At 40.6% G+C, this 26,078-nt stretch overlaps 2 protein-coding genes across 2 annotated transcripts in view; one reads left to right on the forward strand and one right to left on the reverse strand.

Annotated features, from left to right (window-relative positions):
• The first annotated feature begins 31 nt into the window (after positions 1–31).
• Positions 32–17,998, forward strand: prr33 (proline rich 33). The gene is made up of 3 exons (XM_034684692.1): positions 32–89; positions 475–522; positions 14,235–17,998. The coding sequence occupies exon 3, from the start codon at positions 14,250–14,252 to the stop codon at positions 17,670–17,672; it is 3,423 nt and encodes a 1,140-aa protein (XP_034540583.1). The 5' UTR covers positions 32–89; positions 475–522; positions 14,235–14,249; the 3' UTR covers positions 17,673–17,998.
• Positions 11,048–26,078, reverse strand: part of lsp1a (lymphocyte specific protein 1 a) — a 32,131-nt gene continuing 17,100 nt past the window's right edge. The window contains exons 7-13 of the mRNA XM_034685193.1: positions 24,971–25,014; positions 24,102–24,183; positions 22,192–22,329; positions 21,880–21,975; positions 20,378–20,464; positions 19,556–19,664; positions 11,048–11,508 (exon numbers count right to left, since the gene is read on the reverse strand). Of these exons, the coding sequence (XP_034541084.1) occupies positions 11,486–11,508; positions 19,556–19,664; positions 20,378–20,464; positions 21,880–21,975; positions 22,192–22,329; positions 24,102–24,183; positions 24,971–25,014 (579 nt within the window). The 3' untranslated portion in view covers positions 11,048–11,485. The remainder of the gene's footprint in view (positions 11,509–19,555; positions 19,665–20,377; positions 20,465–21,879; positions 21,976–22,191; positions 22,330–24,101; positions 24,184–24,970; positions 25,015–26,078) is intronic.

Here is a 26,078-nt window from a genome sequence, read left to right on the forward strand (position 1 = left end):
GGCTCAACATGAACCTGCCGCTCTGACACTCCGGGCTGGGACAAGCAGGCAGCAGCCGGCCGGCCGCCCCCCGAGCAGCAGTCGCACAGGTAAACATCACATAATTACACCTTTTATTCTCCAGATAGAGCGCGGCGGGGAAGCTAGATGTGTGAGGGAGGCAGCTGCTGTCGAACGCAGGATCCCCCCCTGCCTCGGGCAGCCAGGGATCTGACGTGTTTGGAGAGCTCAGGGTGTCTTTGTCGTCCTTAGTGCAACATTAAAGCACCAGCAGGCTGAGCTAAGTGTTAGCCGTGTGCTGTTTCTACTCCCTGCGGCTTCCAATCACACTCTGTCTGCCGTGTCACTTATCTGTCCTGGCTACAGTGCAATGACTGAACTGTGCTCACATTAAAGCTTCTTCTTGGTGTTATTTCAGGCGGGAAAAGCTACTTTAGATATTTGACATCCATGTTCTGTCTTGTGCTTTTAAAGGGGACCCTGCCTGGAGCGCTCTGAACCCCAGCAACAAGTTTTGACCTGGTACGTTCCTCTGTTTTCCCTCTGTTTTCTGTTTGAATCTTCAAATCCTCACTGGAGGTAAAGGGCTTTTTGGGGCGGATTCATAGTCTTGAGGAGGCCATTGTGGACCTGGTTGGTTTTTTATTACATGGCTATTATTACCCTTTCCTCTTTTGAACCTGCATCCTGAAGGCGCTCCAAATACCAAGCCTACCAGAGCCTTAAAAGGAGGAGTGGGCTCTCGTGTGTCAGGCGAGCAGCAGGCTCAGGGAGGGGGGTACAGGAGGTTTTAAAGTCGACCAGCTCTGGCCTACATTTCACCGAGGTGACACACATAGTAAACTGAGGATATTAAACAGTTGTTTTTGTACGGGCTGCACGATCTCAGAAACCCAAAACCTGCTGAAAGCTTATCGTAAACAAATACAACTCGTAATTCAAGTTCAAATTGGCTATTAATGCTACGTGACACTCGTGCTACGGTGTTATTTTTAAATTGATGAAGCTCAAAGTGCTCAATGATATCGCCTCTCTCCTTGGATCCCAAATTCTTGTCCTTTTGCAGTTACAACAGGTGGCGGTCTACCTATGAGTCCGGGCCTACCCGAGGTTTCTACCTGTTTTAGTTAAGCTTTTATTTTATTTATTCACATTCATTACTCAGGTAGAAGTTTAGACACTAGGGTTTAAAAAGACTTCACTAGAAGTAAAGTATCAACTCAAATGTTTACTCAGTAAAAGTGTAAAAGTTCTGGTTTCAGTTCTGGTGAAAAATATACACATCTGAGCGGATGAAAATCGTATGTGGAGTACCTCAGGGATCCATTCTGGGGCCTCTGCTATTCAACATCTACATGCTCCCCTTAGGTCAGATAATAAGAAACAACAAAATAAAATACCACAGCTATGCAGATGACACACACATTTACATCACCATATCACCAGGGGATTATAGTCCCATACAAACACTGAGTACATGCATCGAACAAATCAATGACTGGACGAGAGACAGAACTTTCTTCAGTTAAACAAAGAAAAAACTGAAATGATTGTTTTTGGAGGAAGAAAGGTTAAAGGTCACTGCTCAGCTCCAATCTGCACAGATGAAATGTTCAAACCAAGCCAGAAACCTTGGTGTAGTCTTAGACTCAGACCTTCATTTCAGCAGCCACATTAAGACCATTACAAAGTCAGCCTACTGTCACCTTCAGAATATATCAAGGATTAAAGGACTCATGTCTCAGCAGGATGCAGAAAAACTCCTCCATGCATTTATCTTTAGCAGACTGGACTACTGTAACGGGGTCTTTACAGGACTCCCTAAAAAGTCCATGAGACGCCTGCAGCTCATACAGAATGCTGCTGCTCGAGTCCTAACAAGGACCAACAAAGTAGACCACATCCCTCCAGGTGTTAGATCTCTACACTGGCTTCCTGTTCCATATGGGAGGTGGAAAAGGCAACTTTTATGAGAAAAACTACAACAGTGTCTGAGAGCTCACAGAGCTAGATACTGAGTAGCTGAACTCGTAGCCAAATCAACAAAGCCACACACTGTGGCAGAGACATTAACACTACCTGCACAAGCTATATGCTACATGCTACATGAGATGCTTGACGCAGTTAAAGAAGTAGCTGAAGTCTCTCCCTCAGATAAATAGATTCATATATTGAGAGACTAAATGTGTCATTTTGTAAAACTTCTGGTTGGTGGTGTGACTCAGGATTTTTTTAATGTATGAAATGTGCCTTGGCTGGGTGGGACTCTCTGGTGCAGTACTAAATTGGCTTAAGTCCTATTTAAATGACCGGGACTATTTTGTGTCCATAGGTAAATACACATCTGAGCGGATGAAAATCGTATGTGGAGTACCTCAGGGATCCATTCTGGGGCCTCTGCTATTCAACATCTACATGCTCCCCTTAGGTCAGATAATAAGAAACAACAAAATAAAATACCACAGCTATGCAGATGACACACATTTACATCACCATATCACCAGGGGATTATAGTCCCATACAAACATTTTGTAAAACTTCTGGTTGGTGGTGTGACTCAGGATTTTTTTAATGTATGAAATGTGCCTTGGCTCAAAAAAGGTTGAAAAACACTGACCTACCCTTCCTCCCAAAACAACATGTTTCTAAAGACCATAATGACTCTAATGTTATATTAGTATGTTAATGTTCAGGCGCATTCATACCCATTGAAAATAAACTCATTTTCATACAATGCAAACACATTAAAGAACATATATGTGTCCTACTGAGCATGAACATGTTTCATGCAGCAGAGGATATGATGACTCGTTGCCTTTAAGTCTTGTAATGGTGCAAAAAAGTCAAACTTCACAGATTTGTTATCAATAGTCTTTATTGGAATGTAAATGTACATCCAAGCATCTAGCACCCACACACATTCAAGACCTGGAACTGCTGGTGTTGACCCAAAGGGGTCTTACTCAACACGAAGGCTAGACCGCTTCAAGCTAATCTAGGCTAGCCAAAATGTTTGATTACTTTATTAAGACACAATCACAACACAAACATTAATGTAACAAGTAAGAAACTTGGCCTCTATCTGCATGATGCGATTTATCTGGATATGTTTTTATTTTTTTAAAGATGACAAGCCGGAATGAAATAAGAGTAAAGAGGCTATTTTAAAGGTGACATATTACACTCTTTTCATCAACATATATTGGTCTAAGAGGTCCCCAAAACATGTCTTTAAAGTTTATGCTCAAAAAAACACTTTGAAATCAGATTCTGGTCTGCCTGAAAAGCCCTCTTCTTCAGTCCTGCTCAGAACAGGCTGTTTTCTCTCTGACCACGCCCCCTCAGGAAGTGGGTGTGGCCTCGGCTGTCCGGCACGTTGATCTAATGTTTACATGTTGGCTGAATATACACGGCTGCTCACAGACCCGCGTTACTTCAACCCTCTGAATCTGATCCAGAATCTGATCCTGACGGAGAGGCGCCTGTAGCAGGACCTTTCTGAACCATTGGTCACAGATTTAGTGTTTCTTGTTGTTTTATTTGTCAGCATGTCAACGTGTGTCTTGGTACACAGCTACCAACATGTAGCTATGTGGCTATGCTAACTAGCGCTAGCACTAATCCATGATAAATAAAAATCATCCACTAGATCTTCAAATCTGCAGACGTGTGGAGTCAAACCGACCTCTACCAGAAAGGCAGCAGGACCTTTCTGAACCATTGGTCACAGATTTAGTGTTTCTTGTTATTTTATTTGTCAGCATGTCGACGTGTGTCTTGGTACACAGCTACAGTTACGACATGTAGCTATGTAGCTATGCTAACTAGCGCTAGCACTTCTCCATGACAAATAAAAATCATCCTCTAGATCTTCAAATCTGCAGACGTGGGGAGTCAAACCGACCTTTGTGTTTATTAAGACAGCCTACAACTAGCATGCCTCCCTCCTAAGCTCCTTGTTAGCACACATGTGTGCAGGGAATGAAAAACGGAGGAGGGGTTGAGTTGTATTTTATACAGTCTATGGGCTGAACAAGCTCCGAGCTCTGACTTCCTGTTTCAGACCGGATGGCGTTGTGACGTATGAAAAACACTGAAAACTGAAACGGCTGGTTTCAGCACACATTTACAGAAAGGTGGAGAAATCAGAACAGGGGCAGAATGGAGTCTTTTACTTTTCAGGGGGTTTGTAGACAGGGACACAGATTTCAGGTAGAGAACCATTAAAAAGTCAATTTTGCATGATATGTCACCTTTAAAATGTTAGGAGTAGAAGTAAAAAGTCAGCTGAAAAATAATTACTCCAGTAAAGTATAGATATCCAAAATTTCTACTTAAGTAAGGTAACAAAGTATTTGTTCTTAATTACTTGACACCTCTGCCTGCCGCTGGTAGCAGGCGTTTCTTTATTCAAATACATGATTCATTTGAACAACAAGGTAACAGGAGATCAAATCTAACCCTCCTGTTCTGTTCGTTTATTAGGGACAGCAATAATGTTCCTGGGTCAATTTGACCCGGGGCTTATTTAATGATCCAAAAGTGACAGAACCAAAAAAAATCCCAATACATTTTTTTTTAAATCTCATTATTAACTCCATTACTAACAATTTAAATTAATATTTAGTGCATTGGTGTTCTTTAATTCTCACAGATCATGGTTCAATGAGGATAACTCACTTGATTTTTTATTAAAATTCATGTTAACATTTTTTTAATGTACATTGGAAAGCCCTAAATGTAAAAACAATAGTTTCACATGACTTAGATTTTTATGAAGTGATGTTGATAAATTATTCTATATGCTGATTACGCTAATTAAGCCAAGCAGAAGAAGTTTCATACCGAAACAATACTTTTAACATTTTTCAACTTCAAAATGGGTCAAATTGACCCACAACATAACAGGAGGGCTAGACAAGGAAACTGAAAACAACCAAGCATTAAAAAGAACAACACATGGAACACTAGAACGTCATGAAATATGATGTATGTGTTCGTGGTTCCCAGAGGTTGATTCCAAATGATATTGTTGAATCACTGCCCTGTCCTCAGGCTATATGATCAGCTGAGGATTTCTAAGCAAGAAAGATCAGAATTTTAAATTTCAGCATCTCCTCAAAGAACACCTGAATGTACTGAAATTTGCTGTACTATTCATGGTCGTCAGAGGATGGACCATGAAGATGTGATTAAACTACTCCCCTGATCTCAGTCACATAATTAGCACTACGTTTGATGCAAATTAAATCAAATATCTTTGTTTAGCATTTGCACAACAAAGAGCAGTTTTCCACTAAATTGCTGGTATATTCATGGTCCCCAGGGGATGAACTCAAACTGTTTAATTTAACCACTACCCTAAATTTAGGTTCCATAATTAGCACTACATTTTAAAATATATCAAAATCTCTGACTGGTATTTGATTTGACCAGTTCTTATTTTTAATTTAGATTTGCTGTAATATTCATGGTCTTCAGAGGATGAACCCTGATGATGTCATTAAATTGCTTTACTTCAGGCGCCAACATTAGCACCACATTTTTTTATGATATCAAAATCTTTGTTTTATCATTTACATAACTAACACCATTTTTAAAAAATACATACGTGTTGTATTCATGGTTACCAGAGGTAATACAGTGTTCTCATCCTCTCCTGTGATTGGCTATTCTCAGTGACAACACATTAGTGAGGCCCTATCCAGTGTCATTGGACAGTGATGTCACGGGGTCAGATGCTCTGCATTCACTTTCACCCTTCAGCAGATATTTATACACGGCTGTGTGTGTGTGTGTGTGTGTGTGTGTGTGTGTGTGTGTGTGTGTGTGTGTGTGTGTGTGTGTGTGTGTGTGTGTGTGTGTGTGTGTGTGTGTGTGTGTGTGTGTGTGTGTGTTTATTTGGGAGGAGACATGAGAGGATCCTGACGCGACAAATCTGCAAAATAAAGACCAGCCTGTAAACTGCGACCTCGGTTCAGTAAGCCTCCAAATCCCTACATCCTGATTGGATGATCCAGGGAAAGCTATCTGTAAACAAATGTCAGGGTACACACGAGGTAACCTCTAAAGTTTAGGAGGGAGGTACTGGTCAGTCCTTTGATTCAGAGAGAGATATATCAACACATTTTACTACATTTATTACAGAACTTACTCCCAGAGGATGAACCCAAATAATGCCACTGAATTATGACTTTTTTTTTCTGCAAAAAACATCAAAAATATCGTTTTCAGCTTCTACAAAACCACAATAAGACTTTCAAGGATTTGCTTTAATCCTTAAAGACCATCTTTGGGGGCGCCAGACTCCCTTGAATTTATTTTGAATGTGCAGAGTGAGACAAGTGTGGTCTCAATGGAAAGCTGAGAATGTCCGCTGTCACTGAGTTTTTAAAGCTTGTTGATCGGATTAGCGGTTCAAAAGTTAGCAAACATTTAAGAACAAGTAGCTGCCGCCGGCTGTCTACGTCGCTCTACATGTTCATGGTTCCCAGAGGGTGAACCCAAATGATGTTGTTAAACAACTTCCTTATTCTCAAGCACCATGATCAGTTCTATCTTGTATGCAAGTAATAACAGAATCTAGATTTCAGCATTTCCAAATCTACACATGATGGTTCTTGAAATTGCTTAATATAATCTTGGTCCCCAGAGGATGAACCCTTATTGGATTACCACCCTGACGTTAAGCGTGATTATCAAGCTCTATTCTAATGCAATAAATATTCCCATTTACAAATCAGCACCTACATATGCATCCCCAGATTTTAATGGATTTGCTTTAAATGCTCATGGTTCCCAGATGGTGAACCATTATGATGTTTTGAATTACATTTCTGTCACAATCACCTTTGGTCAGCTCTTATATTTTTGCAAAAATGTCAAAATCAAGGATTCCAGCATCAACACATCCAACAGCAGATTGTCATGAAATATGCTTTATGTGTTCATGGTTCCCAGAGGTTGATTCCAAATGACATTGTTGAATCACTGCCCTGTCCTCAGGCCCTATGATCAGCTCTGATTTCAAAGCAAGAAAGATGAGAATTTTAAATTTCAGCATCTCTTTAAAGAACACCTGAATATACTATAATTTGCTGTTCTATTCATGGTCCTAGGAGGATGGACCCTGAAGATGTTAATAATTTACTCCCCTGACCTCAGTTGCATAATAAGCACTAAGTTTTATGCAAAACGAATAAAAAATCTTTCTTTAAGCATTTGCACAACAAAATGCAGTTTTCCACTAATTTGCTGGTATATTCATGGTCCCCAGGGGATGAACTCACACTGTTTAATTCAGTCACTACCCTGACTTTAGGTGCCATAATTAGCAGGGCATTTTAAAAGATATGAAAATATCTGACTGGGTTTTGATTTGACCAGTTCTACTTTTTATTTAAATCGGTTGTACAATTCATGGTCCCCAGAGGATGAACCCTTATTGGATTACCACCCTGACGTTAAGCGTGATTATCAAGCTCTATTCTAATGCAATACATATTCCCATTTAAAAATCCGCACCTACACAACCACCACTGGACTTTCATGGGTCTTGTTCGAATGCTCATGGTTCCCAGAGGGTGAACCCTGATGATATTGTTGAACTACATACCTGTCCTCGGGTGCCATAATTAGTACAACATTTTCAGTTTCAAGAGGATGAAACAAAAACAGGCTGAATTTCTTGAATATATTGTCATATTCCTCCTAAAAGGATAAATTTGTTTGAAAAATGTTAGATTTCAGCATCTCCTCAAAGAAAACCTGAATATACTATTATTTGCTGTTCTATTCATGGTCCTCGGAAGATGGACCCTGAAGATGTTAATAATTTACTCCCCTGAACTCAGTTGCATAATAAGCACTACGTTTTATGCAAAACGAATAAAAAATCTTTCTTTAAGCATTTGCACAACAAAATGCAGTTTTCCACTAATTTGCTGGTATATTCATGGTCCCCAGGGGATGAACTCACACTGTTTAATTCAATCACTACCCTGACTTTAGGTGCCATAATTAGCATTTTAAAATATATAAAAATATCTAACTGGGTTTTGATTTGACCAGTTCTTCTTTTTATTTAAATCGGTTGTACAATTCATGGTCCTCAGAGGATGGACCCTGATGATGTAATTAAATTGCTACCCTGACTTTAGGCGCCATAATGAGCACTATGTATTTTGCCAAAGATATAAAAAATGTTGTTTTATTATCTACATAACTAACACCATTTCATAAAATACATTTGCTGGTATATTCATGGTCCCCAGGGGATGAACTCACACTGCTTAATTCGATCACCACTCTTACTGCAGGTGCCAAAGTTAGCACTACATTTTAGAAGATATCAAAATCTCTGACTGGTCTTTGATTTGACAAGTTTCTTTCTTCATTTAAATCTTAAATCTGTTGTACAATCCGTGGTCCTCAGAGGATGAACCCTGATGATGTAATTAAATTGCTACCCTGACTTTAGGCGCCAAAATTAGCACTACATTTTTTTGCAAAAGATATCAATTTTTTTGTTTTATCATCTGCATAACTAACACCATTTTTTAAAATACATTTGCTGTTGTATTCATGGTCACCAGAGGATGAACCCTGAAGATGTTGTTGAACTACTTACCTGTCCTCAAGTGTCATATTTAGTACAAAGTTGTTATCAGAAATAAGATGATGAAACAAAAACAGGCTGAATTCCTTGAATATATAATCAGATTTGAGTTCCCCAGAGGATGAGTTATATGACTTTCATGACCTTTGACCTTTCTTAAACTCTACACTGAACTCCAACACTTGTAGGGCCCTGGGAATATCTGTGGTGCCTACATGAAAATAGCAATGCAATGTTGTTATAAATGAAAGGAACACATTTAATACAACAGTTGACGCCAAAAGTGATCCCAGTTTTCACACTTTTATTTCCTGTTCTCCAGTTACACGCCGTTTGTGTCTGATACCCAGCTCCAGTTACAGACACCTCGTCTGATCCGCTTCACAGCGCTCTGATTTATTGTTTTCAGGAAAGTGATGCAGACTGTAAAAAGCAGGGAGTCTTAAAAAAGGGGAGGCAGCTGATTGGCTAAACGCCTCTCTAAAATTAGGCCAAGGATCAGCTGTGAGGCGGTAACATCATCCAGGAAGAGATCACCTTCATTCTCCTGTTTGTTTTGCAGCTTGAAGCAATTATATCTCGCTTTTTATAACAGCTAACAGAAAAAAAGTTGTTGTAAATATATCTGTGTGGAGTTTGGGTTACATGCTGTACGTGGATTTACACTTTTTAAAGCTTTAATATTTAATTTTAAATCTGTTCTTTATATAGAAGTGTAAGATAAAGAGAAATGTTTGCAGACTTCTTCTGCCTGATCAAAACTTCCTATATTGTCAAATTAGCATTAGCTTGTTTTAAATGTAATTGTGTATTATAGGTCACTGTAGTCGTCTCTGGTCCATATTTGACCTCTCTTTATAAAGCACGCTAAATAAAAGTTATGAGAGACCTAACCCGGGTCTCTCTCGTCCGTCAACACCCACCGGCTGTGTTTTAAGAACGCAGCACAGAGCAGGACCTCCGGACAGCTGGAGTCATGTGACCGAGGTTTCCCCTTGGTAATCACTGAATCAAGGATCCTCCTCCTCCTCCTCCTCTCCTCATCCATGTTGTCTTCATGGTCCTCTGAAAACCTCTGACCTGTTGACTCCAGCAGAAATAGAAGTCTTGTGTATCTGATCCGGAGGGCTCAGATCTGCCGGAACGCAACGGATCCAGAGGAAGTTAACACATTGACTTGAATAGAAACCTATCAGAACTTTTCTATGTCCGACTTCCTACTAGACATTTTAAAGGTGACATATCATGCAAAATGGACTTTTTAATGGTTCTCTCCCTGAAATCTGTGTCCCTGTCTACAAACCCCCTGACAAGTCAAAGACTCCATTCTGCCCCTGTTCTGATTTCTCCACCTTTCTGTAAATGTGTGCTGAAACCAGCCGTTTCAGTTTTCAGTGTTTTTCATACGTCACAACGCCATCCGGTCTGTAACAGGAAGTCAGAGCTCGGAGCTTGTTCAGCCCATAGACTGTATAAAATACAACTCAACCCCTCCTCCGTTTTTCATTCCCTGCACACATGTGTGCTAACAAGGAGCTTAGGAGGGAGGCATGCTAGTTGTAGGCTGTCTTAATAAACACAAAGGTCGCTTTGACTCCCCACGTCTGCAGATTTGAAGATCTAGTGGATGATTTTTATTTATCATGGGAAAAAGTGCTAGCGCTAGTTAGCATAGCCACATAGCTACATGTTCGTCGCTATATACCAAGACACACGTCGACATACTGACAAATAAAACAACAAGAAACACTAAATCTGTGACCAATGGTTCAGAAAGGTCCTGCTGCAGGCGCCTCTCCGTCAGGATCAGATTCTGGATCAGATTCAGAGGGTTGAAGTAACGCGGGTCTGTGAGCAGCCGTGTATATTCAGCCAACATGTAAACATCAATGTGCTGGAGAGCTGAGGCCACACCCACTTCCTGAGGGGGCGTGGTCAGAGAGCTCATTCTCATTTAAAGGCACAGACACAGAAAACAGCCTGTTCTGAGCAGGGCTGAAAAAGAGGGTTTTTCAGGCAGACCAGAATCTGATTTCAAAGTGTTTTTATGAGCATAAACTTTAAAGACATGTTTTGGGGACCTCTTAGACCAATATATGTTGATGAAAAAGAGCAATATATGTCACCTTTAATACAAATGGTTCATCCTCTGTGGAGTATGATCAAGAAATGTAATCTTTATTTCACTTTAACAGCAAAGAAAAACTCTTGTGTGATGGTGTTGCTACAGGAGAGTACACAAGCTTACCTAAACTTTTATAAGGATCATCCTCTGGGGATCAGGACTGTCGACTCAACAGATCAGCTGATTTACTGGTTAGGTTCTGACAAGCAAATTTTCTGCAAAAATGTCAAGTCAAAAAATATTTAAAATTGTGCTTTTTCAAGTATTGGTGTTTTCATAATTTTATAAATAAAAGCAAAATCAGCAAAATTAGAAAATTATTTTAATTTATTCCAGAAAAAAGGGTTATAACAGAGAGAATCTGAGAGGTACAGAGACACAGCGGAGGACATGACACTAAAAACAAACAGAGTGAAGTTTGATTGTACAGATCACATGTGATGAAGGGTTTTTGTAACAGATAAACAAGATTTCATTTTGGACACATGTTTGAACAGTTCAGATTGTTCTTTAGCCAAAGTGTAAGTGCAGGACAGATTACACGACCGGAGAGACCTTAAGGCTGGAGACGAGACGTGACTCCCTCACTCAGTGTGGTGAGGAATAACACATTAAAGCTCACAGTCAGATATATACACAATGAGAGAAAAGGACATCAGATAATACAACAGCAGAGAGATCCAGTCAGACGCTGATGCTCCTGCAGGTTCAGGTTGAAGACTAAATGAAGACAGGATGTCTGCTCAGTAATCACCGGGATATGAATCTGAAAAAACAATAAAGAAGATAATGTTAAATATGTTCATATTATGCAACAAACAAAACTTTGATTAGAGACATGTCAGGCCTTTAATGAGCAATGAAAAGGAGTGTTGGTGTGAAGATTTATTTTTGAACAACTTTTTAAAAAACTCAATTTTACAGACTTGCTTTTATTTGGCTTCACCTTTTTAAGTGCGTCTAATTTTTATTTTTTATTTAATTTTTTAATTTGATTTGATTTATTTGACTATTTGTTGTTTTATTATTTCCTTTTTCATTTATTATATTAATGTTCTTTATCTATCATTTTGTGTTTTCTCTGATGTGATGTCAACTTCTCCTTAAAACCCTTTATTGTCCTTAAATGCCTTTAATTATTGATTGATTATAATAAAATAATTATATTAAATTATTATATTATAATCTTGTTTTTGACTAAGATTTGAATGTATCTAAGAATTTATCATAGGTTATTAAATGCGAGTCAAAAAGTAAACAAATGCACTTTTGCTGAAAATACAAAAAGAGCTGCTAACCCACAAAAATCTTCAATTTTATTTTTCCAGAGAGCTACAAAAAATTCATACCAGACTTTTTAAAAATCCTCTTAAAACTCAATTTTACAGACTTGCTTTTATTTGGCTTCACCTTGTTGAGAGCGTCTAATTTTTATTTTGTATTTAATTTCTTAATTTGAATTGATTTATTTGACTATTTGTTGTTTTATTATTTCCTTTTTCATTTATTATATTAATGTTCTTTATCTATCATTTTGTATTTTCTCTGATGTAATGTCAACTTCTCCTTAAAACTCTTTATTGTCCTTAAATGCCTTTAATTATTGATTGATTATAATAAAATAGTTATATTAAATTATTCTATTATAATCTTGTTTTTGACTAAGATTTGAATGTATCTAAGAATTTATCATAGGTTATTCAATGTGAGTCAAAAAGTAAACAAATACACTTTTGCTGAAAATACAAAAAGAGCTGCCAACCCACAAAAATCTTCAATTATTTTTACAGAGACCTAAAAAAAAAAATCATACCAGACTTTTTAAATATCCACTTAGACTCAATGTTACAGACTTGCTTTTATGTGGTTTTACCTTTTTTAACTGTTTTTTATTTAAAAAAATGTATTGAACTTTTTAATTTGAATTCAATTTTTTATTATTTCATTTGTAATGTATTATTTTAATTTTCTGAATCTATCCTTTTCTACTTATTATTTTATCTATATAATTAATATTAATCTATTTATTAACTTATTTATTGTATTATAATTATTTTCTTTGAACCACTGGGGCTCTAGTTAAAGCTCCTGTAAGGAACTTCCTGCTCGTGTTGATTTTGGCGCCCCCTGTGGACAAAATGAACCATGCTGATTTTGTCCTCTACATGTGCCATGAGCGTTTCTTAACATTAAATCTCTTCCTACTCTTTTTAAACTGTCATTCGTACCCCCCCTCCACCAGTGGTTTCAGATCTTAAAGAGGACTTTAAAAATATTTCCTGCTCTTGTTGAAGGTCTTGATTTCTTTTTTAGGCATTAAAGAGACATGAATATTAATTTCAGTCAGTTTCAAAACCAAGTAAAAATTCCTCACAGGAGCTTTAAGGACAATCACAGATTTGAAGTTATCTAAGAATTTATCATAGGTTATTCAATGTGAGTCAGAAACATGTAACAAAAAGTAAACAAATGCACTTTTGCTGAAAATACAAAAAGAGCTGCTAACCCACAAAAATCTTCAATTATTTTTCCTGAGACCTAAAAAAAATTCATACCAGACTTTTTAAAACTCAATTTTACAGACTTGCTTTTATGTGGCCTCACCTTTTTTAACTGTTTTATTTAATTTTTTTACTAAACTTTTTAAGTTGAATTTATTTGTTTGACTATTCATTGTTTTATTACTTCCTTTTTGATTTATTATTTTAATTTTCTTAATCTATCCTTTTCTGTTTATCATTTTATCTATATTAACACATATTAATTAAAGGCACTATGAGGAGTTTTTAAGTGGTTGAGAAACAGACTGAAACTGATACTGATACCTCTTTATGACTCTCAAAAGCAAACAAGACCATCCACAACAACACTGATAGCTTCTCTGTTGTCATTTTTAATGCCTTAAACCACTCTGAGGGGGTAGGTGTCAGATCAGATGATTGACATCTTGCTTTAGAAACACCCTGTTATGTCTATTTTCATGGCAAATAATCACACCGTGTGATATATTTGTATGTTAAACACAACAGGATAAGGTTATTGTCTGAAGATACAAATTTTGCATGTACAGGATAAGAGATAAGAGGTATCATGTTGTCCACAAGGGGGCGCCAGAATCTATACAAACCAAAAGTTCCTCACAGCAGCTTTAACTTATTTATTCTATTTCAATTATTTTATTTGAACCACTGGGGCTCTAGTTAAAGCTCCTGTAAGGAACTTCCAGCTCGTGTTGATTTTGGCGCCCCCTGTGGACAAAATGAACCATGCTGATTTTGTCCTCTACATGTGCCATGAGCTCTTCCTACTCTTTTTAAACTGTCATTCGTAAAAAATAGAGCGATGGTTAATGTGTGAGAAGATATGGAAACTTTATTTAGTTGCATTATCTCTTAAATTCAAGTTTCCCAAAAGATGGCGTCGCAAAGATTCCTGTGAAAAGAAGTGAAAAGTTTCCCTCATTGATAATTTGTTTTGTTCTCTTCTCCTCAGGGTGCAGAGGCGCTCATGGCTATCGCTTATGGTGCTATCACTCAGCCGGGCCTGCTTTCCCAGCAGTACCCTCCGCCCCTGCTGCCCAAGCCCGGAAAGGACAACGTCCGGCTTCAGAAGCTCCTCAAGAGATCCGCCAAGAAAAAGGCTTCCGCTCAGGCATCGCAGTCCGCCGCACCCTTCCGCTCAAGCCTCTCCCCGGTGAACGAAGCGAGCCCCGACCTCGAGCACAGCGACCACTCCACGCCGCCCAAGACTCCCGAGGCGCCGTTCAGCCTCTACAACGTCCATCAGCCTCCCCGGTTCACCGTCAGGCCGCTGTATCAACATGTTGCATCGCCTTACCCGCAGCGTGCAGCTTACGGTGGAACGGCGAGGTTCTCACCTCAGACAGTGACCACGCCGTCGTACTCCTACTCGCAGAATGTCGCCGCGCAGTCTTCATATTCTGCATCGGTTCACATTTCAGGACTCTCACCAACCCCGGAGCCGGTCGCCTTGCCGCCAGTGCCCAAAATAACTCTGCCACCTTTTCCTGCGCCGGAACCAAGAGTATCAGCTTATGGCACGTATGGTGACACTCATGCTGGTCTACAACCTGTCACAGCTGTGGGAGCCCCACAGCCAAAACCCATTAGTCCAGGTCCCACTCCTTTTCAAGCAATGGGGACTCAAGCTGTGATACGTCCGCTCACTGTGTTGACCCCATTCAAATGCAAAAGTCCAAGACCAACATTCAGAGCAACAGAACCTTCCAGATCGCCAAAACCGATGTTCGAGGTCCCTCAAATAAGGCTGTACACGGCGAGCACGTCCTACTACGAGACCTCCAGGACCCCACCGGTGTACGACACAGCTGGATTAACTAGCATTGGAAGCACTGCACCTCAGAGTAAAGCAGAAACAAAGCAAGATGAGGCTCAAGAGTCTGAGGTAACAAGAGGTACAACACCGACAACCCAGCCGCCTCTGCTGGGCTCAGACCCCCAGAGGAAGACGCCAACGATTGAAGCTAGAAGAGGTGCTACACCGACAGCAGAGGTGATTACAGCGGTGACTCCAGCACCTGAAATCAAGAGAGCCACTCCGACATTGGAAATCAAAAGAGCCACTCCAACGTCTGAAAACAGGAGATCCACTCCGACAGCTGAACTCAAAAGAGCCACTCCGACACCCGAAACAAGAGTCAAGACACCAACGTACGAGTTCCAGTCAAGAATCTCAGCTGGGCGGCCCAGGACCCCGGCTTTCCACACTCGGGCAGCAACGCCTGTCTTTGAAGTCTCAAGAACTAATCCTCTCTTGTTTGCAGTGTCCCCAATCACAGTTGAGCCAGAGAGGTCAAGAACACCCAAAACAGTGCCCTTGGAAAGTGGTTCCTCTGCGTCCCTGAGTGCCGAGCCAAAGCCTACAGAAACAATACCAAACGGGGACATTCTTCTGGACCTGAAGCCTGCAGCTAAACCGGTTCAACAAAGTATCACAAAGGCGAAATCAGAGCCGGATCTGACGAGAGCGAAGATCCCAGCGACTCCATCTGGCTCTCTCACTCCCACACCTCAGCCAATGACACCAGCAGGGACTCCTTACGGCTATCAGAGACCTAAGACTCCAACATTCGAGGCGTCCAGACTTTTGAGCACATCACCCGGCTTCAAGAGACCAAAAACACCAACATATGGGACATCCCCATCCGGTGTACCCCCTGTCGCCTTTCAGAGACCTAAAACCCCAACTCAAGCGGCTCATACAACCAAGTCTACCTATCGTGGTTTGACACCAGCTGAATATGCTGCTTACGGCGGAATCAAAACATTCACTCCGGCGTTTGGTATCGCCAGTCTGGGGGAGGTTGAAGCATCAAAAGAGGAATCAGCAGCTTTGGAAAAACCAAGACAAGAACCGACAACAGCCGAGGTTTCACAAGTCAAAGAAACCCCCAAAGTTGTTGCCGATAAGAAGCCTGCCGCCGTCCCCTTAGTGCCTGTGATTATTGTTTCACAAGCATCCGATTCCCCAGGAACACAAGAGACAAGCATGGTGACCAGTCAGGTTGCAGCAAATCAAGAAAGGACTGTGGTTCAAGAAGCACCAAAGACCAGCATGGTGACCAGTCAGGTGGCAGCAAAGCAAGAAAGGACTGTGATCCAAGAAGCAACAAAGACCAGCATGGTGACCAGTCAGGTGGCAGCAAAACAAGAAAGGACTGTGATTCAAGAAGCACCAAAGACCAGCATGGTGACCAGTCAGGTGACAGCAAAGCAAGAAAGGACTGTGGTTCAAGAAGCAACAAAGACCAGCATGGTAACCAGTCAGGTGACAGCAAAGCAAGAAAGGACTGTGGTTCAAGAAGCACCAAAGACCAGCATGGTGACCAGTCAGGTGGCAGCAAAACAAGAAAGGACTGTGGTTCAAGAAGCAACAAAGACAAGCATGGTAACCAGTCAGGTGGCAGCAAAGCAAGAAAGGACTGTGATCCAAGAAGCACCAAAGGCTGCACCGCCAACAGTGGAGGTGAAAACACCTGTGATGAAGAAGGTGGAACCAGCAGTCCCAAAAGTCGCCAAACCAAGTCCAAAAACTCCTGAAGTCAAACGTCCTCCACCCAAAGGGGATGATCAGGATCCTCTGAAGGCGGTCCGGACAGTTTTGGGCAAAGATAAAGTCCAGACTGCCGAGAAGAAGCCTGTGAGTCAAATAAAAGCTGACGTCCCAGATAAGAAAGAGCCAATGAAACCTGTTCCTGTCGCAAAGCCGAGTACTGCTGCTCCTTCTGTACCTGCTAAGACGGGAGGGGAAGAGAAAGGAAAAGACCAGAAGACAGACGATGAATCCCTCCCAGCCGAGCCCCTCCTCAAGGTCTTACAAAAACCAAAGGGAATGAAGTCCAAACTGAGCGGGTGGTCCCGGCTGAAGAAGCACATGGTGGTGGAGCAGGAGGAGCCCAAATTCCCAGAGATGAGCTCTGAGAAGGAGACCGTGAAGCAGGACCAGAGCGAGGGGGCGAAGGTGGAGGAGAAGAAGCCCGCCGACAAGCCCGCCGACAAGGCCGCCGACAAGCCCGCCGACAAGCCCGACTCAGCTCAGGACGAGAACCAAACCAAAGACGCTCCCGTGGCGGCAAAGATGTGGAACGCCGTCCTCTTCCAGATGTTCTCCACCAAAGAGAACATCATGCACCAGATCGAGTTGAACAAAAGCGAGGAGGAGAAGGAGGTGGTGGAGAAAGACGAGTCGCGCGAGATCCCTTCGTTTGCCCACCGGCTGCCCGTGCTGCTGTTCAGTCCAAAGTTCGACGCCAAGAAGCTGAAGGAGGCGGCGTCGAGGCCGGTGACGAAGATCTCCACCGTTTTCGAAATGGGTTTGATCGGGCGGAAAGGGAAAGAAGAGGAACCAAAAGACTTTAACAGAACAGCCAGGGGGTTCACCGTGATTTAAGCTTTTGAATAAAATATTAATATAAAGTGCCAAGAGGAAAATGTAAAGAGAAAAAGTGATTTTCTGTGTTTTATGTACAGGTGCAGAATGTTAGCAACAGGAATAATGTACAGGTGATAGTCTTTGTGTTGGATGTTCGTGGCAGTGTGGTAGAGAAACTCAGTCTGAACTTTTTACTTGACTAATGCTTCGTGTTGCATTTGTGTGACTGGCTGTCTGGATGTTCAATGTTTGTGTTTGTGGATCCGCTGGAAAGAGAGAGAGCTACACTTGTCTTAAAGTCATTCAGACGTGACTTCAGATTAAAGCGTTTATGTTTTAAGTAACTGCAGAGCTTCTCCTTTGTTCTTTTTAATACACGTACGAAATGTTGAGTTAGAGATTTAGAGTTAAAACAAACTTCTGCTTCAGTGATACTTCATTTGTTTTAGAGATTTTATAACTTATTTATCATTAAAACATTCAGTATTTTTCAGAATGGTGCTCCTAATCTCAAAGTTAGTGAATTGGTCCTGGGGGAAGTTAGTGAACCGGTCCTGGGGAAAGTTAGTGGATCGGTCCTGGGGAAAGTTAGTGAACTGGTCCTGGGGAAAGTTAGTGAACCGGTCCTGGGGAAAGTTAGTGAACCAGTCCTGGGGAAAGTTAGTGAACCAGTCCTGGGGAAAGTTAGTGAACCGGTCCTGAGGAAAGTTAGTGAACTGGTCCTGGGGAAAGTTAGTGAACCGGTCCTGGGGAAAGTTAGTGAACTGGTCCTGGGGAAAGTTAGTGAACCGGTCCTGGGGAAAGTTAGTGAACCGGTCCTGGGGAAAGTTATTGAACCGGTCCTGGGGAAAGTTAGTGAACTGGTCCTGGGGAAAGTTAGTGAACCGGTCCTGGTGAAAGTTAGTGAACTGGTCCTGAGGAAAGTTAGTGAACCGGTCCTGGGGAAAGTTAGTGAACTGGTCCTGGGGAAAGTTAGTGAACCGGTCCTGGGGAAAGTTAGTGAACTGGTCCTGGGGAAAGTTATTGAACTGGTCCTGAGGAAAGTTAGTGAACTGGACCTGGGGACAGTTAGTGAACTGGTCCTGGGGAAAGTTAGTGAACTGGTCCTGGGGAAAGTTAGTGGACAGGTCCTGGGGAAAGTTAGTGAACTGGTCCTGGGGAACGTTAGTGGACCAGTCCTGGAGAAAGTTAGTGAACTGGTCCTTGGGAAAGTTAGTGAACTGGTCCTGGGAAAGTTAGTGAACTGGTCCTGGGGAAAGTTAGTGAACCAGTCCTGGGGAAAGTTAGTGAACCGGTCCTTGGGAAAGTTAGTGAACCGGTCCTGGGGAAAGTTAGTGAACCGGTCCTGGGGAAAGTTAGTGAACTGGTCCTGGGGAAAGTTAGTGAACCGGTCCTGGGGAAAGTTAGTGAACCAGTCCTGGGGAAAGTTAGTGAACTGGTCCTGGGGAAAGTTATTGAACCGGTCCTGGGGAAAGTTAGTGAACTGGTCCTGGGGAAAGTTAGTGAACCGGTCCTGGGGAAAGTTAGTGAACCGGTCCTGGGGAAAGTTAGTGAACTGGTCCTGGGGAAAGTTAGTGAACCGGTCCTGGGGAAAGTTAGTGAATCGGTCCTGGGGAAAGTTAGTGAACCGGTCCTGGGGAAAGTTAGTGAACTCGTCTGAACTATGGCTTTTACATTAAAAGCTGATAAAAATAAAGCTTGACTTATTCAACATATAAAATTCTTCAACTTCCTGAGATCACTTTAATTCCACTTCCTGTTCAAACAGGAGTGAAAAGAGGAGTTTGTGTTATTGATGAGTGAATATTCATTTGTCGGACTGACCCATTAAAATATTAAAAAGTTAAATATATCCTCAGAAACTCTCCAGCAGGAGTTGTAGAGTCTGTTTCTGCTCTTACCAGATTTCCCGTTGCTGAACTCTTCGGTGTCGTCGTCGTCCATGGGGATCTTCTCGTATTTTCCGTGACCGGTGATCACAAACTTGTACTTTTTACCGGCAGCTGATCCCTACAGAGAGACAGAGAGGCAGAGACGGAGCTTATTAATAATAATATGAAGTGTTTATCATCCTACAACAACACTGTTCTCTCCATCTTTACCTTTACATTACATCTTTAAAAGCAAAGTACATCACAGAGAAGAAAATCATCTCACAGCAGTGGTGTGTAAAAGCTTCTGCTTCCACTAAAAGTTTGTTTTCTGCCTGTCATATTAAAAACTTTTATTAAAACATGTGTATCTGTGTCACAGTAAAGGTAGCAGTGAACAAAGAAGGAAAGGCAAGTTAAATATGGGTTAAAAGTCAAATAAAAAACAGATTTTTTAAAAATATTGTCAGTAAAAACCAAAGAAAAATGAGTAAACAGGCTTTGACAATAAATAATTAAATAATACATATTTTAATAATAAGGCAGTGCTTAAAAATCATCCATACTTGAGCTTAAACTGTGAAAAATACAGGATTAAAAATATTTTAAAGTATTTTTTGATTATTAGGAATTCAATTTGGGTCTTAATTTAAGAAGTAATAATCAAAATGGCATGAAAATATATTGTTTATTTAAAAGTGAATAATATTTTAACTTAAAGCTAATGTTTGTTTGGTTTAATTTATTATTATTTGTGTGTGTGTGTGTGTGTGTGTGTGTGTGTGTGTGTGTGTGTGTGTGTGTGTGTGTGTGTGTGTGTGTGTGTGTGTGTGTGTGTGTGTGCATGCTCACCTTGGCTCTCTGCCCGGGTCGCTCTGAGGAGTCTTTGATCCCCTCCCACATGTTCTTTTTCTGCATCACGTCTCCGGGCTTCACGTCCTGATAAATAAATAAATCAATAATCAATATGAATGTAATCAGTATCATGAACATGCCTCAGACTCTTAAAGGAACAGTACAACTTTTCTGCCAATCTACTTTGTAACCCTGAAAAGAAAGTAGCCTCATTTCTAGAGTCAGGAAGGAGGTAGTTAGCTTAGCTTAGCATGAAGACTGGAAACAAATGGAAACAGCTATCTTAGTGTTTCTGATGTCGGTTCAAATTCACGTTTTCAAACAAAGAAAAGAGAGAAACTCTTCAGCTGTTTGGACTGTGATTCTGTTTCTCCACAAGAGGGAAACATAACATTACAAACTTTTAAGGCTGCACCTGAACACATCACCACACTGCCATACTTTAAAGCCTCTGTAAACATAAATGGAATATTTAAAATTCATATAGAATATTGAAATGTAATGTGAGATAGAGCATTTCTCGGGACTGTGGGGGCCTGGCCTAGTCTGAAAAATATTCATTTCAAACGGTCTCTGAGTGCTGAGTCACAAAACACTTCAGGATCAGGACTTCTATCATTTATTATTTTTATCACTCCGTAGTCTCCGGGGCAACAGGACCATGGGACACAAAGAGCAGAGGAGGCTAAAGGGGAGTATGTGCACGCAGAGGAGCTCGGCTCCGGGTGTCAGGCGGAGCTGTTTGAAGAAAGTCAGTGAACTGGTCCTGGGGACAGTTAGTGGACCGGTCCTGGGGACAGTTAGTGAACCGGTCCTGAGGAAAGTTAGTGAACCGGTCCTGAGGAAAGTTAGTGAACTGGTCCTGGGGAGAGTTAGTGAACTGGTCCTGGGGAGAGTTAGGGAACCAGTCCTGGGGAAAGTTAGTGAACTGGTCCTGGGGAAAGTTAGTGTACCGGTCCTGGGGAAAGTTAGTGAACTGGTCCTGGGGAAGGTTAGTGAACCGGTCCTGGGGAAAGTTAGTGAACCGGTCCTGGGGAAAGTTAGTGAACCGGTCCTGGGGAAAGTTAGTGAACCAGTCCTGGGGAAAGTTAGTGAACCGGTCCTGAGGAAAGTTAGTGAACTGGTCCTGGGGAAAGTTAGTGAACTGGTCCTTGGGAAAGCTAGTGAACCGGTCTTGGGGAAAGTTAGTGGTCCGGTCCTTGGAACAGTTCGTGAACCGGTCCTGAGGAAAGTTAGTGGACCGGTCCTGAGGAAAGTTAGAGAACCGGTCCTGAGGAAAGTTAGAGAACCGGTCCTGGGGAAAGTTAGTGGACCGGTCCTGGGGACAGTTAGTGAACCGGTCCTGAGGAAAGTTAGTGAACCGGTCCTGAGGAAAGTTAGTGAACCGGTCCTGGGGACAGTTAGTGAACCGGTCCTGGGGAAAGTTAGTGAACCGGTCCTGAGGAGAGTTAGTGAACCCCTGAACCGGAGAACAAGTTAACACTGATGTTGTGACTTACTGCTGGTTTACATGGAGACTGTCTGCCGCCATCGGACGGACCTTTAACCCACTGAGTGATCCGGCCGGCCACGCCCACCTTCAACACCTCGGTGTCCTGATTCAGGAAGAACACAAACATTGTGGTTCAATGATAATTTTAACTTGGATTTTTGTCTGTTTGCTCTAGAATTAGTGAAACCCAAACTAAAGCAGAAACCCAAACCCAAAAAGTTGAAACAGAGTCATGAATTAAAAAGAATATATCAATCTGATGTGCTGATGTTGGTAGTTTTGATATTCTGATGCAGTTTCTTGGGTTTTACTCCCTCACCTTGCAGGCCGCCCCCTTGCTGGGACTCTGGGTCCAGGCCTCTCCGGCCTCAAACAGGTTCTTCTTGGAGGCGACGACCTCAGGTGAGCTGGGCAGGTCGCTCAGTGATGCCTTCACTGTCCGGGACTCCTGGGAGTTCTGTAAAAAAAATAAAATGAAGACAAGGTCTTTAATTTTTTTATTAAATTTGAATAATGTTTTTTATAGTCATAGTAAGAAAAAAAGGAAACACTAAGATAACTAGCTTTTATAATTATTTATGTCGTTAGCAGGACTTTATGTGCCAATAATGAAGGGAAAAAACTTCAGAAAATATTAATTCAATACATACATACTTTATACTTCATACTTTATTTTAAGCAAAATTATAAATGTTCAAACAAGTAAATTCTCATATTTTCAGTATCGGCTAATTCCTGGTAATGAAATATGTTGGACATGACCCGATCAGCTGTTATTTTGATTTTTTAATAGCTGAAAATTCAACATTTTATGTTCAAATATTCAAATAAAAGATTGATTTTAAGATTATTTTTTTTTTGTGTATATTCTGTATGAAAATAATAAAAACAAATTGGGTAAAGTCAATTTTATTTTTGCCACCTGTGGAGCATTTTTTTTAAAATTCCTAATAATTCAAAGTAAAAAAGAAAAATCAAGAAAACATAAATGATCCAAAGTATTTTTTTAAAACTGTTTTGCAATTTTAATTCAAAATGTAATTTATTACATTTTTTTTTGCATAAACATCTAAAACTTCACATTCCAACTTAATTATTAGAATTTTAAAGTTTTATGAATGTTATAAACTTTTTGTGCACCGACAGAAACATTTAATTTAAGTTAAAATGTTAATGAAATAATTTTTAATATTAGCGGTCATGGACTTCACTGCTTTTGTCCGTCTATTGAAGTGAAGAGATCTTAATATAATTCAACATTTAATACAAACTGTTATTATTAGTGTTCAAATATGGAATTGATTTATTTCCTTTTTTTTAATCAGTACTGTCAACATTAGTCTTCCATATGTTGATTTTTTTTGTCTGTTGGGTATAACTTATTTTTTATATTTTTTGATCCACTCAATTTTATTGAAATTTCCATTTTGGTATTGATTACATTTTACATTCATTGAATTAATAACTGGACAAAGATCTTACATGTCAGTTTGATTAAAGATGATTAATGGCCGCTTTGGCCTCCCATACTTTAAAGTGTATCTCTCTAAGAGAAGAGATATTCCACTCCTTTATTGCTCATTGTTTTAAAACCGATCATTTTTAAACCGCTCCATAAATGTTGAGTGTTCGGGTTAACCTCGGGTCGCTGAGCGCGCCGTTAATCAGCCTGGGAACGGCCCGAGGCGAGGAGTGAAAACAGGGAGCGGAAAGATAAAAATAAAGGCCTCTGAGCGTCCCCTCGTCGTATATCTGTCCGGCTCCCTGTGCAGCCGTGTCGTTGCCCAGGTGCTGCTGCAGAGATTTGTGAACGCAGCACTAAAAGGGTCAGAGCTGCTTTCTGCCTCTCTGCTGGTTTTAAACAATGAGGGTCCAAGAGTTCAAAAGCTACTTCACCGTCTCTCATGTCTGTTTTTCCTGCTGCTTTAAATCCAGTGTGATCATTTCAACACCTGGACCATGTTTGCTTTGCATCCTTGTGTTTGTATCTGTGGAACTCTTTTACTCAATAAAGAATAAATAAAGGATTTAAATAAAGCTTGGATTTCAAATTTGAAGTGACTTTTATCCCTCTGAAACTACGATTTCAACAAACTATGAAGCATTTTTTTGACATCTTCTTTATCATGAATCCAAGTGTTTTAATTTCCTTTCTTCAACTCCTTTTTTCTTAAATTTTTTGATTTGATTTTTTAGTTTCTGGTGTTTGTCGTGTGCGCGTGAGCTGACCTCCACGGCGTGTGCGTACTGCTCCATCTTGTCGTCGATCTTGGGCAGCAGGACGAGAGGCTGCGTCTTCTTGAAGCTGTTACTGAGTCACACAAACACAAAACACAACCAGTCAGACACAAACAGGTTTCAGCTTGTTTTTTAGACAGATTTGAGCTTCTTTTTTTTAAATGTATGACACATTTTCTCTTGCAAATGTATCTTTGGGAAATGAGAACTTTATTCTGGTTATATTACGTATTTATTCTTGTAATAATTAACCCTCCTGTTATGTTGCGGGTCAAATTGACCCTTTGAAAAGTCTATTTTAGGAAATATATGCCTCCAGACCAGCTAAATGCAGCATAAAAATCTGGGCAGCATGTGACAGAAGAGGTGTTGTGTTAATTTATCAACATCACTTCATAAAAAAGAATAAAAATTCAAAATTTTAAAATAAAATAAACAAAAATGTATGTCATGTAAAAATGAAGGGCTTTCCAACTTATATTAAAAAAAAGTTTTAACTTGGATTTTAATGAAAACGAGTGAGTTATCCTAATTGAACCATGATCTGTGATTATTAAAGAACACCAATGCTCTAAATATTAATTTAAACCGTTAGTAATGAAGTTAAAAATGTGATTAGAACAAATGTGTATTGGGATTTTTGGGGGGTTCTGACTCTTTTGGATAATTGAATATGCCCCGGGTCAAATTGACCCAGGAACATTATTGCTGTTCCAGAGAAACGAACATAACAGGAGGGTTAAACTTTATTCTTGAAATCTCACATTTTTCCTTCTTAATGAAGCCCTAATCTTCAGTCTGAGCTTTAACACAGCCATAAATCATTTTTAAAATAACTGTCAGGATGTTGTTGTTTTTACCTTTTCTTCAGCGAGCGGTTCAGGGACTCCGTTCTCTCTGTGATCTGAAGAGAAAAGTTAGAAATGTTGGGTCATTCTCAATCAATCAATCAAGCTGTATTTAATTAGCACCTTTATAATAATGATGATGCAATACTGCGGATAGATAAGTTAAAGGTGGCATATCACGCTTTTTTCATCAATATATATTGGTCTAAGAGGTCCCCAAAACATGTCTTTAAAGTTTATGCTCAAAAAAACACTTTGAAATCAGATTTTGGTCTGCCTGAAAACCCCTCTTCTTCAGTCCTCCTCAGAACACTCTGTTTTCTCTCTGACCACGCCCCCTCCGGAAGTGGATGTGCCTCGGCTGTCCAGCACGTTGATCTAATGTTTACATGTTGGCTGAATATACACGGCTGCTCACAGACCCGCGTTACTTCAACCCTCTGAATCTGATCCAGAATCTGATCCTGACGGAGAGGCGCCTGCAGCAGGACCTTTCTGAACCATTGGTCACAGATTTAGTGTTTCTTGTTGTTTTATTTGTCAGTATGTAGACGTGTGTCTTGGTACACAGCTACGAACATGTAGCTATGTGGCTATGCTAACTAGCGCTAGCACTTATCCATGATAAATAAAAATCATCCACTAGATCTTCAAATCTGCAGACGTGGGGAGTAAAACCGACCTCTGCCAGAAAGGCAGCGGGACCTTTCTGAACCATTGGTCACAGATTTAGTGTTTCTTGTTGTTTTATTTGTCAGTATGTAGACGTGTGTCTTGGTACACAGCTACAGCTACAGCTACAGCTATGAACATGTAGCTATGTGGCTATGCTAATTAGCGTTAGCACTTATCCATGATAAATAAAACTCATCCACTAGATCTTCAAATCTGCAGACGTGGGGAGTCAAACCGACCTTTGTGTTTATTAAGACAGCCTACAACTAGCATGCCTCCCTCCTAAGCTCCTTGTTAGCACACATGTGTGCAGGGAATGAAAAACGGAGGAGGGGTTGAGTTGTATTTTATACAGTCTATGGGCTGAACAAGCTCCGAGCTCTGACTTCCTGTTACAGACCGGATATTGTTGTTACGTAACAAAAACATGGAAGTCTGAAACGGC

This window comes from Notolabrus celidotus, chromosome 6, assembly GCF_009762535.1.
Source record: "Notolabrus celidotus isolate fNotCel1 chromosome 6, fNotCel1.pri, whole genome shotgun sequence".
Lineage (NCBI taxonomy): Eukaryota > Metazoa > Chordata > Actinopteri > Labriformes > Labridae > Notolabrus > Notolabrus celidotus.